Source organism: Lytechinus variegatus, chromosome 10 (assembly GCF_018143015.1).
Source record: "Lytechinus variegatus isolate NC3 chromosome 10, Lvar_3.0, whole genome shotgun sequence".
NCBI classification, from domain to species: domain Eukaryota; kingdom Metazoa; phylum Echinodermata; class Echinoidea; order Temnopleuroida; family Toxopneustidae; genus Lytechinus; species Lytechinus variegatus.
The window spans coordinates 31,430,037-31,443,908 of record NC_054749.1 but is presented as its reverse complement, the minus strand read 5'-3'; the positions used below and the strand labels follow the sequence as shown (position 1 = coordinate 31,443,908).

Here is a 13,872-nt window from a genome sequence, read left to right as displayed (position 1 = left end):
TTGAAATTACAAAATTTCTACATGCATGGATATATTGAAAATTGGCAATGTCCGCATGCCAATGACATGATGTGATATACATTATCGGATAGATGTATTAACATTACAATCAAATTGTAGAATGTGAAAAAAAAAACGCCAATGCACTGAATTTATCGCAATATATGTTGCCATTTTTTGTTTCTAGTGTTAGGTCTTTAAATCTTAATCACACCATATTTATTATTTGGCCATTGAAGTAATCTTTCACTAAATACTATTGAGCTCATTTTGCTTATGATAAAACGTACATAATGTTGGGTTTTGTTCTTCTTTAACAATTGTACTTTGCATTAACACTCTAGAATAGGGTAAACAAATATTTAGCAAAATCTTTCTATATGTTTGGTAGGACAACTTTACCACACAGTACTGTTTTATTTTCAGCTGAATGAAAAAAATAGGTCTTAAAGCGTGTCACTATTACTACCAAACGAGATCGGGTTATGTTGGTAGATCACCTATGAGCCACATCGGGTCCAATGTGTACGTACAAAAAAGGTAATACACGTAGAACCGCTTGCCCGGGCGTCATGAATTTGGTCTCAATAGATGCATGGGTGAAATTTGAAAGAAAATGCAAATGAAACGTCGCAGTGTGTTTCTTGCGATTTCAGGGAAAACATTTCACTTTCCGATAACTGTTATTTTAGTGAAGATTCAAATTTTCAAGGGATGGCCAAAAGGTGAAGGGGGACGTATGTTTCTGCTAATGAGTTGTTTAAATTTGATTGTAGACCTTTTCTTCGTTGGCCCTCTTAATGAAATAGCCTTAGGTGAAAGGAGATGGAGGGTTGGGGTAAATATATCAACCTATCATTCTTAAATAAGTTGTTTAAACTTGATTGGAGAACTATTCTCTGCTTCCTCAGGGACTGGTCGGAAGATGGAAAGCAGTGTCTTGGTCACAAAGAAGACACAGCTAATTCCCAGGAGTATGGCACCCAATATGAACTGTGGAGAGTCTGTTTCCTCGGCATTGGCGACTAGGAGCGCAGAGAGTGCCCAGATGAAGACGGGGTATATCATGAAGACAGGACGAGTGTATGGGTACAGGATGGATACATCCAAGACAAAGAAGACAATCAGCTCAGCCGACAAGATACCCAAACAGATGTACACAACAGTGTCACTGAAAGTACAAAAGAATAATTGAAGTGTATATTTGGGAGAACTCGGCCAGATGGATAAGTGGCAATAATAGTCATCCTAGATAGCGCTGGCTATCTAGGAATAATCCTTTCCAAGGCACACTGTCATTACCCCTGTTTCAGCTCAAGCCACTTCCAGCGCAAGTGCATTTAAAATAAATCCTGATGCATACCAATATCATGGGCTCTTTTAAAAAAAATGTTATGATAATTAATTTGCAATAACATTTAAAAGCTACTGAAATCATTTAATTTGATTGGCTGATGGTAAGCTTATTAAATAACAAGTCTTTATAAAATGGGACCAACACTGTAAAAACTGTGGTGTTAAAACTGACACCAATTGGTGTTAATAGAGGACCACACCATGAGATGTTAAAATAACACCCTAGATATTGAACATAACACCAAAGAGTGTAAATGTAACAACCATAGGTGTTGTAATAACACCTAGAGGTGTAAAACTAACACCATCAATTTAACACCGGTGTAAAATAACTGGTGTGGTCCTCTATGTGCACCGGTTAACACCACAGTTTTTGCTGTGTAGGTTTAATTCCCGTACAATGTGGGTGGATCTCTGGATCAAGAAAATGAACGCCAGGACTTGAATTGGACCCCACTGCACTTTTTAAAGGCACAATAAAAACTAAAATATTCATATTGAGGTTGTGACAGAATCTATAGATAAAATCAGATTAATTCTCATGCAGATCGGTAACTTTTGAACCTAAACAAAATATAAACTCATGAACTTGAAAGAAATGAAAGCAATGAAATATGCAACATTGAAACGAAAAACACACCGGTGTTGCTACTTGGAAGTATGTCAGATAAATGAGCAAACAAATTCTCAAACAATACTGCCATTGAAAATGACATTTCTGCTATATTACTACATTTGTCTTGATTGCATTAAGAAAAAGAATCTTAATAACACCCAACTAATGAATTAAACCTCTTCATAGCTATAGTGATAATAGTATTGGAACTCACCTGGGAAGTCCTCCATCATAGAGAAGGCAAACTGAGAGACCAACTTGAGAAGCAATTGTAACCCAGGCAGAATAGATGGCCACTCCGTTACCAACAAGTACTCTACAAGCCCATAGGTCAAACCTGATCAACAAAAGAGAATGGACATTGTTTCATTGGGGAACAATCTAAATTTATTTCATTGCAGAACAGAACTTGGTAAGTATTTGTAGATCCACTCAAAACTAGGAAAGAAGGACATCTCATGAAAGAAAATCGGTTGAGATTTTATTGCCAATCAGTACTCAACTGTCCAATAGGTAAAACCTACATCAAAATACCAAAACAGAAGACATTTCACAAGATAAGAATATTGATATCTGTAGCCTGTACTTAGCAAGTCAGCTGCCCCATTGGGTCTAGCCTGAAAAGCATGAAGAGAAAGAGATATCATGACATTGACTCTAGTAAGAAGATCGTGTACCCATGATTAAACTGTATGTGTCAACTCTCATTCGTATGTGATTAATTTTTGGCCATAAGGAGTAATAGTGGTTATCAAAACCAAAGTTATAATGTAGCCCACCACGAAATACCACCCCAGTGAGCATCCTTAATCTATTACAAAAAAAGTATGATCCAATATAATCAGCTCCAACATAAATTAATTCATTGTATACTAAATCCTCTTTGGTATACTCTTATTTGTCGCTTCAGCCACCAGCTGAATACGTGTGATAAAAATCATAATGATTAAATGTTCAGTTTTGCATGATTACCTTGATACTTGAAGAAATTCTTGCAAGAAGTTGTAGGTCCTAGTCAGGATGATCATCAAGGCCACATAGAGAGGAAGAGCAGTTGCCACCAGGACGATGGCGGACACAGTCAACAGCTCTCGGTCCCATACAAACAACCACACGACACTGGCAGAGTTACCAAGGAATACAGAGAGGAGAAACGGCAAAGAGATCACAGGAGGATTCAAGTACACTGGTCCACGGAAGTTGGTCCGGAAGATGGTTGAGATGATATAGAGAATCAATGCAGCAATCCACAGGTAGATGAGACTCCAGATACTGAAAGCATAACCGGCAGGGGTGATGGGGCTGGGATATTTGTTGGAAAGGTTTCCGATGGTCGAGTTGAACCAGCCTGGAAATAACGATGATGAAAATAATAATGATAATATTAACATCCCATTGTGAAATAACATTCAAAACATTGGAACAACCTGAGACTCAGGCTAACAGCTTTAAATCATTACACTGATCACCGGAGTTTGACTTGCCACCAAACAAGTAATGTACTTCCTCCACTCCCAGGTAAGCAACCAAGACGGAATTTTATCCAGGTCACATGATCCTTGCTTATACCTGCATCCGCATACAATGTATGCACTTGGTACTCTCCCTGTGGATTTTTAAGACTGGGATGATAAGAATAAGATCTGGGTGCTTCTGGCTCCTTTCCAAACCAAAGTTGAGGAAAGAGGCAAGCGTGCCCCAACCATGTAAACCTGGCTTCCTTCAAGATCTGAACTATGTTCGAGGAAAGTTTGCGTACAGAGTTTCAAATGCTGAAGGAGTACTGACATTTGAGTGTCACTGCATGAAACCAAAAGAAGAATTCCTCTGTACTTTGCAAAAGATTAATGATGTTTTACTTCTCGGTGGGATATGTTTGGTAATTGAAAGAGAGAGAGTTATACCATGGTCACATTTGGTCTACGGCGGCCGTACGGCGAGTCGAAAACAGCCGTTTGAATATTTTTGTACCAACTACACATAGGGATTTGGATGAAAATTAATAAAACGGCTGTTTTCGACTCGCCGTACGGTCGCCGTAGAGCAAATGTGACCATGGTATTAGAGAGGGAGAGAGAGAGAGAGAGGGGGGGGGGGGCCGACAAAGAAACATACTTGCCGCTCCAATGAGCAAACAATACATACAGTATTCACTCACCCAACGAATATTCAGAGTCTGGTCCAATAGCAGCCTGGAAGTTACAGAAGAGTGTGAACGCAAATCCAAATGTTAACAGAGCCGTACCCAGTATGACCGACACATCCATTGTTGTTTCGTGTGTGTGAGGGTGTGTGTGTATTTAGTTGTGTTCAGATGAGATTAAATTTGTTAATAGCACTGCAAAGAGAAGATGATAAATATCATAGTCACCGACTCAGTTTGACTCATTAAGTCTACATATACATTCACGCCGATTTCTTACCTGCCACCACTACTACCACCAGTCCACCACCACCACCAGTCCACCATCACCACCACCACAACCACCACCACCACCACCACCACTACTACTACTACTACTACTACTACTACTACTACTACTACTACTGCTGATGCTACTACTACTACTACTACTACTACTACTTCTACTACTACTGCTACTACAACTACTGCTACTAATACTACTACTACTGCTGATGCTACTACTACTACTACTACTACTACTACTACTACTACTGCTGCTGCTGCTGCTGCTACTACTACTACTACTACTACTACTACTACTACTGCTGCTGCTTCTGCTGCTGCTAATGCTGCTGCTGTTACTACTACTGGTCGCATGTCATGTGGTCCAATTTCGCGAACAGGTAAAAATTTTCAAAAAGGGATTTTTTACTTGTTATAATTACAATTCTTCAAATAAAGGAGGATTTTATCCTAAAATACCTTTATTTTTTCTTAAAACGACTAATTCATATCTAATTAATACATTGACGTCAATGTAAATTTGACTTCTCAAATGAGTTTTTCTCAAAGTGAACCTTCTGCACATAAAATGGTGTGAAAAATTAATGCTATATTTGAACATCAATGCTTACATCCATAAACAAAAAATATCTGTTATAGTATGCATATTAATTACATCTAATTTTAATGATGTTTAATTTTGCATTTTAGTTCCCAAAAAGTGACTCACCCTTTAATACATGCCTTGCAAATTCACAACACCATGAATAATTTTTTTACAATGATACAAGACTTCAAAATAGTATAAATGAAGTGTACAAATTAAATAATTAACCATTTTTGCTTAAATTTACTTATAAGATAGGTTGCAAATTGGAGCTAACATGCACATGTTGCTAATTCTTGAATATTTTTACGAAGTTGTTATCTGAATAAAACTTAGTTGTTCTTTGCTTTTAAACTGACTAGAAATAGTAGTAGTTATCTGAATAAAACTTAGTTGTTCTTTGCTTTTAAACTGACTAGAAATAGTAGTAGTAGTAGCCAATTTTTATTTAGCGCTTTTCCCAGAATGGCTCAAAGCGCGTTACAGCTTATTATTACTCCGGTCATTGGATTCATTTTAATTCCGCACGAAAAGTGCACAATTTCCACTCCCTGGGGAGCATTCCTTGCATTCATCGCAGCCCTGAACGCCTTGCCAAAAGGACGCTAGACCGCGGTGGGATTCGAACACACGACCCTCTGTTTACAAGGCGACAGTCGGAACCAATAGACCAGGGCTCTTTCAAAAATATGAGATTAACAGTCAGTATACATGTACATATTATGACATAATAGAATATATCATGTCATTATAATATTTATTTATTATTATTATTATTTATTTATTGGTATATATGCACATAAAAATTGACCAGCAGCACAAGCTGAAAGGATCAATTTACATGAACTATATCTTGTCAATTTTCATGAAGAACGTACAATATACAGATATAACAAGCAAATGCTTAAAAAAAATGTTTTAGTTGTTATTTAAGTTAATTAACTTAAAATAATTTACCTGTATGCCTATATATATATTTTTTTTTATGAAAGTACATCAACTTTAGAAAGTGATGCCTAGAGTCATTAAATAATTCAAACGTGAAATCAGACCCAATCTTTATGGAAATAAAAGAAATTAGGAAAAAAGGTTTTTGAATGTATATGTTGGCTAACTTTCTCCTACTTAATCGAGTATATTAATTATGCAGATCATTAATAATTGAACTGTATAGGAACATTGAAACAGTTCCAAAAGTTTGTTTTTGACATTAGAAATGAACTTTATTTTAAGTAGTGACATTTAACTCAACAAATGCTTTAAATGAACAAAAATAATGAGGCATCATATTTCAACATTTTATCATATTTTTCCGCATCCACCGGGTCTGCCACCCCTTTAAGTTCAAACTTAATGTGCTGTATTTTTGTTGCTGATATTGTATTGATCTAATTTACAGTAATATATTTAGCCTAGATTTCTGGCTTCAAAATGAGACCTTACACAACAAATTTGGCCATGGGACTGTAATGTAGCTAATTCATCCACAGCACTACGTGAAAATTTGTTCATCCGCCAACCTTTTTGCATACCCAATTTATGAAATGCGACCTACTACATCTACTGCTGCTGCTACTACCACTAATATTACTGCTGCTACTACTACTACTACTACTACTACTACTACTACTACTACTATTACTACTAAACTACTACTACTTCTATTACTACTACTACTACTAAGTACTGCTACTACTACGTCCTACTACTACTACTACTACTACTACTATATGTCCTACTACTACTACTACTACTACTACTACTACTACTACTACTACTACTACTTCTACTACTTCTACTACTACTACTTCTTATACTACTATACTCTAAAAAATGAAGAGCTAATTTAGCTCTTAAAGAGCGTGTATATTGAACTAGACTAGAATATATTGAACTAGACAAATCAGCACTTCGAAGCTAGTGCAGTCACCTTTTTTAGAGTGTACTACTACTACTACGTCCTACTACTACTACTACTACTACTACTACTACTACTACTACTACTACTACTACTACTACTACTACTACTACTACTACTTCTATTACTACTACTACTACTACTACTACTACTACGTCCTCCTACTACTACTACTACTACTACTACTACTACTATTACTACTACTACTACTACTCCCGGGGGGGGGGGGCCACTTCCATTCACGAGTGGATACCATGCGCGACCATGGGGTCTCAAAAAGCACCCTAAACACGTAATTTCCATATTCTAAAAATGCACCCCTTAACAAGTATTGGCGTGTGAAACCCTACCCTTAACAAGTATTGGAAACAAAATGATACTCTTGGCAAATATTCCCTGAAATGAACCCCTAAACAAGTACAGGAATATTTTATTGTTACGGGTCCTTCGGTCGTCTGCTTTACCTTATTTGGTTTAGTACGACCCCACTTCTACAACTCGCGCAAATCGGACTCTAAACACGAAGTGTTGGGGCAAAAAGGACATCCTTTATAAAACATTTTAATTTTGTTTTAACATCCCAGCAAATTCGACCCTAAACACGTAATGTTCCTAGCGAAATAGATACCCTTTTTTCATTATTTTTGTGTTTTTGACACCCTTATCACGTTACGTACGTAACGTGCCCTATCGTGAAAAAGACATCCTTTTTACGTGTTTTTTGGGTCGCGCATGGTATCCACTCGTCAATGTAAGTGGCCCCTCCCGGGCTACTACTACTACTATTACTACTACTACTACTACTACTACTACTACTACTACTACTACTACTACTATTACTACTACTACTACTACCCAGGCTACTACTACTACCAGGGATCCTGCTAGGCTGCTACTACTATTACTATTACCAGGGATACGTCTGACCATTCGCATAATTGTACACAAAGCTAAAAGATCATGGTAGTATAGTATACTCATCCTTTGGTACACCTGCAGCATTGAGCATGTAAATATAAGACTACGACAATCAGTACAGCACTTTCGATATAAAGCAGGCACTATTCATGATCCAAGAATTTAATGAGAAAATTTAGAAATATTGGAAGAGACAAGTACAATATAAAATATCATCTGATTGAGCTTTAAAATGAGATTTACTTCAGTACTTACCATTAAATTTCCAAATTACACAGCTCCGACACGGATGGTGCATGCAGAGAACAATACGTATATCGAGGAGCTTCTTGCGTATATCATAATGTTACGTGATCTCAGTTCAATCAGTCTGTGTGTCGCACTGCGGTGAAGCGTAAAGATCGGATCGGGTCACATGTAAGCCAAGGCATATCAGGGGAAGGGGGGGGGGGCTGCATTTTCTCCCTTTCTCTCGTATTGTCTGGAAATATGTGTGTGTGTGTGTGTGTGTATTCGTCTCATTCGTTCAGAGCTAACTTTTGAAATCAGTAGCAGTTATGATCCAGAAAATATATAAAAAGGGAGAATACGAACGAACGATCACCGATTTTTAAAAATGTATATTAACCTTCATATTATGATAAAGGAACAAAAAAAATCCCTACGGAATGTGAATTGAATTTTGCTATTCTGTATTTTATTACTACATGTATTTATTTATTTGTATAGTTATTTTTTTAACAGTTATTCATTTGTATTTAATAAACTTAATTTTTATGTTAATATTTATTATGCAATAAAACTCATATCATTCAGATTGGCATATTAAGGGTTTACATGTCGACGGACAATAGGGGGAATAGGGGAGAACTTCTGCGAACACATGCCACATACGCCACTCTATCCGTCCTCTTAGTTCTACACGATATCGAAATAATAATAATAGCTTTAGTGCGGGCTTTATGCGTTATGTGTCAAGTTTGTCGGCAGCATGAATTGGCGGTGATTCGTGAGATTTTTGCCCGGGATTTTTCAAGGGGGCAAACGACCCTCTCCCATTACAAAATTTGCAAATCGAGGGGGACACGTACGTATCCAACCCTACCCCGCCAAATATCGGCAGAGATGATCTAAATATATATATATATACATATATTATTCATGCCAGTGGGGGTATAATCTTTATTGTTCATTATAGGAATAATACTCTACAACTAGAATATCTTTCCCTCTCTCTCTTCTTTTGACCCATCCCAGTCATCCCTTTATACATTTTGACAGTTCCATTAATAGAAACGAATTTTTCGTTTCATCCCAGATCAAGTTTGTGCCATTACATTAAACTTACATCACACATGAACATTTCATAACTATCATACAATAAATGTATTCTGATGTAACGTTATAATTAGGCCAGGTACGAGGTCACACAAACTTTATCATTAGTCTTAGCCACGGGCCCTTTTGTTTGCATGCATCAACCCAACCACTATTGCTTGTATGCAGTGTGTGTCTACACAAACACGGAAGAAATTGAAATGGCATTGTCAATGAAAGGACATATATAGAGAATGAAATGTGTATTTGAAGAGAGAGAGAGGGGTGGGAAAGAGAGAGAGGGGGACGATAGGGGTATCAGGGAAAGGAGAGTGGAGGGGAGGGGACAGAGGATGGCGGCCGAGCCGAATGAGAGGTGCATGATTTGGTGTGGGGGGGGGGTGTATTTGTGTGAGTGAGGGTATCTGTGTACTGTATGTATAAATGAGCAGGAACCACCTACATTATGAACCCTCTCAGACACGCCATTGTGAAAAATCAGTAAACATCGTAAAGGTTTTTTTTCTTATACAGTATAGCCACGACGTTTAAGGTAAATTGCCAAATCGTCTACTCGCCACATAGCCTACCTTCATTTAGTCTAATGCCATTCCGTCCATAAACATTTAGTCTAACAACCATTTGGCCCAATAGCCATTTGGTCCAACCATCACGTCTAATAAACAGTTTGTCTATGACAATTTCGTCTCATACCCAGTTGATCTAATATCTGTTTCATTTGCATTCATTCTGCAAAATCAACGCATAGTCTAATTAGACCAAATGGTAATGGACTAAATGGCTATTGGACCAACTGGTTAGTAGATGACATTGTGACTGGCTGAAACGGCAATTAGACCATGTGGAAATTGGACAACTGATATGGTAGATCAATGATAGTAGACGAGTTGGCAATTGGACGAATTGGCATTAGACCAATTCAAAATAAACCACGTTTAGTGTGCCACGAATGATGACGAGTATGTAGAGAGAGCGAAGAACGATGATAACGACAACCAGATGAGGGGATGGTTGGGGTTGGTAGGATATATTCTTGAGGACGATAAAAAACTCCAAAATTGAAATAAGCATTGATCTGATGATATTATTACAGATCGTTGCATTCATTTTAGATGTGAGACCAATGGACTGTTTCATAAAGCATTTGGTAAGTTACGCACGAGTTCATTAACACGATTTCCAACTCTTTGTGAGTGAGTCCCCATCATGCTTCCCATCATAGCATGATCAGCAAAATTTGAAAAGCAATGTTTTTGTGGCTTAAATTTTTTATATTTCATTGAAAAGATTATTATTTTGCCATAATGTTGATTAGTGCTGATTTGTACAAAAATTTCCGTAGTCCGATAGATAAGACAAAGTAGTGTAAGACGTGTTGTATAATTCCTTGATAAGTTTAGTGCTGCGATTCTTTTTTGACAGAAATCAAATGCAAAAAAAACTCTAGCTTTTATCGTAGAACTCAAATTAAGATTCATTCATACATTGATTTGTATTAAACGTGTAAACGTGTTTTTTTTTAGTAGATGGAAATTCTATCACGATGGCATTATGTACTATGGTGTTGTGATATACATTGATGTGCTTTTAAAATTTAACGATGCGATTAATCGTTTTGTTGGCTTCCTTTGATAATACCAAGGTGTGTTTAATGAGAAGTGAAAAACAGTGAGTCTGCATCTCAGCTATGATTGTGTTAAGACCGGTTAAAGATCCTTTGAATTAGCAGTCCCAACTATACCAGTCTTCTGTGCAAACCCTTCACTCGAGTTAAAGGTCTGAATATGCAGCCTATCTGCTCGTTGAAACAGGAAGTTTTGTATGTGCTAGTCTCCGCGTGGATACCCACTTGTTGATCAAAGTTTCAATCAGGGTCTGTGCCTGCGGACTAATTTCCAGCTTCACGAGTGTAAAGAGAGTATACCTTCCCACTACACCATCTCTCTCCGGACCCCTCCCTATCTTTTTCTTTCTCGTTACATCCCCATTCCCTCCTCTTTGTCAATCTTTATCCATATCATCCTCTTTTCTGTTCATGGGTATGAATTTTTTTCATGAAAGACAAGGGCAAATAGAAAGAATATATCTTAAACACGAATTTACAATTTGAAATTATTGCACATTTTTATTCGTCAATCTCTGCTGTATCTCAATCATTATCCCTTTTACATACACTTGTTTATACGCTCTGTAAGCATGGTAAGCAGTGCTTCTTAGTGGATCATCTCATTTCCATACACATTTGACAATATTTTTGTACAAGCTATTGTCATTTTTAATTATATTTGATCTATATTTATATTTGATGTATATTTGAAATGAAATAGATTTCTTTGATCTTGAATTATGAAAAAAATGTGTACATTCGTTGCTTTACCATTGGGATAATATACCATTGAATATCCATTTATTTTTCTAAGCTTTGTTAAATCGGATTATAAAAGCATACAAGCGTTTTAAATGGGTTTACTTTGCTGCAAATGAAATTGAGTAACTGTAATTGCGTCTCATAAAATCTATCAGAAGTAATATTCTATTAATAATGTGTAACATGAAATTTACATCATTTTTGAAATTTTGCAAGAGAGCAAAGCGAGCAAGGAAAAAAGTAGATGTTTAAAGTAATCATCTTCCTGATATTCAAGGAAAGTTAAAAAAAAACATTATTAAAAAATCCTCGTAAATTTTTTATTCTCTGAAATCATTATCTTTCCTGGAATTTCCTGAATGCTGGACGTGTGGAGATGGTTGCGTTTTTATATACATGTATAAAAGAAAAAAATATAATATTAATGAATTGAATTAATCAAACAAATTCAATCGCGGCTCAAATGCCGAATTACGTATTCCTACACAATAAAATATATGTATCAGGGGCGGATCCAGGATTTTGAAATAGGGGGGCACCAGCGGCGAGGGAGCGAAGCGACCGAGCGGGGATAGGGTGTGGGAGGGGGGATACCCCCCTCCCACGGCAAGGACTTTTTCAAAAAATCATGTCCAAAAGTCGTATTTTGAGAGCACCTTTAGAAGAAAAATGCACGCTTAAATCACTGTAACTTCATGAATAAAAGACACATACTGACTCATTTAGGAGCTGGTTTCCAGTCACACACCGTATAAGCGGTCATTCAAAACATACATTTGGCAAAGGCTCTTCACTTGCTTGCATCGTGTGATTGAAACGTCAAATTTAAATGATACGAAACTGAGACTTGTAATCGATAAGTTCCGAATAATCCATTCTGTTTATTGTCATTTGTGTATTTACATTGTGTGTTTTAAACGAGAATTGTTTAGTCGTATGGCAACATGCATAAAATTTGGTTATTTTTTCCCCAAAATGCACAGTAAATTGTTACAAACTACAGAAAAAACGACATCATCTTCTGGTAATCAATCTTTTCCCTCGTATTATTTTCAAATCATCTTCAATAATCCAGTTATTCTGCACAACCTCGAAGTAATATAATGCTTCTTAAGGGGATTCTCATCATTTTTATTGTTTACGTTCAAAGTCTCTCATCGCGTTGCCATCTTAACTTATGACCAGCCAGGATGAAATTGTATTTATATTTATTTTAACATAAGATAATCAATTTTTACGAAGCACTTGTTAAAAATATACCACAAATAATTAAATAAGGTCAATGATAAAATGCTAGAAAATTCATGTAAGGAGCTTTGATATCCAGTCCATTAGCTGCCTATACACAGCAAACGCGGAGTGGGGTCGACTGGTGATTGAGAATATACAATTTTGCTCCTTGATAATTCGTTGGAATGATTGCTCGGCGAAACTTAGTTGGGGCGCCCTGGATAATATGCCTCTGAATCTACCAGAAAGTGTAAAAGTTAGTTTACATTAAATACAAATATGTCTGACCTATACATTTCAGTGAAAACGTACATGACCAAGGCAGAATGATAATGCTGCGCACGTGGCGCCCGATATAGGGCTTCATCTTTGAGTGAAGAATAATCTCAAGGATAGACATCATTCGCATCGTTGACATTTTCTCTCGCGATCTGTTACTTACAATTTACATGTATTTGCCATAAAGACGGACAAACGCATGTTACAAAAAACACAAAATTTCGGGAAAAAATGATATCCAATCCAACATCTTCACACTGGTCACTGCACTGCAACTCCCGATTACAAGTGGTGCAACTTTCCAACCAATCGACTTGCGCGCCCTGGAATTCCGGAATTTACATATTGCAATACAGTATGACAGTGGTGCATTTGTGCGAACACAAAGGCCATGAGCGTAAGTTAAAATATAGGATTTGACTAGATCTAGCCCTTGAAATTGACTACATTGTACCGATCCAGTAAATATAACCATCAAAAAAAAAAAAAAAAAAAATCGGCGAAAATAGGGGGGCGCGCGCCCGGGGCGCCCCCCTCTGGATCCGCCACTGCTGTATAATACATGGAAATCACAACAACTCAGCATCATAACATTCGGTAACAGGCGTCATAATAATTTCAAAATACATGTACATGTAATACAGGACTCGTGCAATTAGGAAATAAGGGATTCTAGTATCAAGCCGCCATCAATACAATATTATCATATTAAAAGAGAAAATAAAGAAGAGGAGGAGGAGGAAGAAGAAAAAGAAGAAGAAAAAGAACAATAAGAAAAAGCAGAAGAAAAAGAAGAAAAAAGAAGAAGATGAAGAAGAAAGGTGGAGGAGAAGAA

General features: G+C 36.9%; 1 protein-coding gene across 1 annotated transcript; it reads right to left on the bottom strand.

The window, feature by feature from the left end:
* Nucleotides 1-644: 644 nt before the first annotated feature.
* LOC121423035 lies at nt 645-8,138 on the bottom strand. The gene is made up of 5 exons (XM_041618313.1): nt 8,078-8,138; nt 4,131-4,310; nt 2,945-3,320; nt 2,187-2,309; nt 645-1,171 (listed from the first exon to the last, which is right to left on the bottom strand). The coding sequence occupies exons 2-5, from the start codon at nt 4,237-4,239 to the stop codon at nt 862-864; spliced, it is 918 nt and encodes a 305-aa protein (XP_041474247.1). The 5' UTR covers nt 4,240-4,310; nt 8,078-8,138; the 3' UTR covers nt 645-861.
* Between the last annotated feature and the right edge of the window lie 5,734 nt (nt 8,139-13,872).

Coding starts and splice junctions, on each gene's coding strand:
- LOC121423035 (XM_041618313.1), bottom strand. CDS start 4,239: ATGGATGTGTCGGTCATACTGGGTACGGCTCTGTTAACATTTGGATTT. Junction 2,310..2,944: donor GAATTTCTTCAAGTATCAAG/GTAATCATGCAA, acceptor TTTGTTGATCAG/GTTTGACCTATGGGCTTGTA. Junction 1,172..2,186: donor TATGATGGAGGACTTCCCAG/GTGAGTTCCAAT, acceptor TTGTACTTTCAG/TGACACTGTTGTGTACATCT.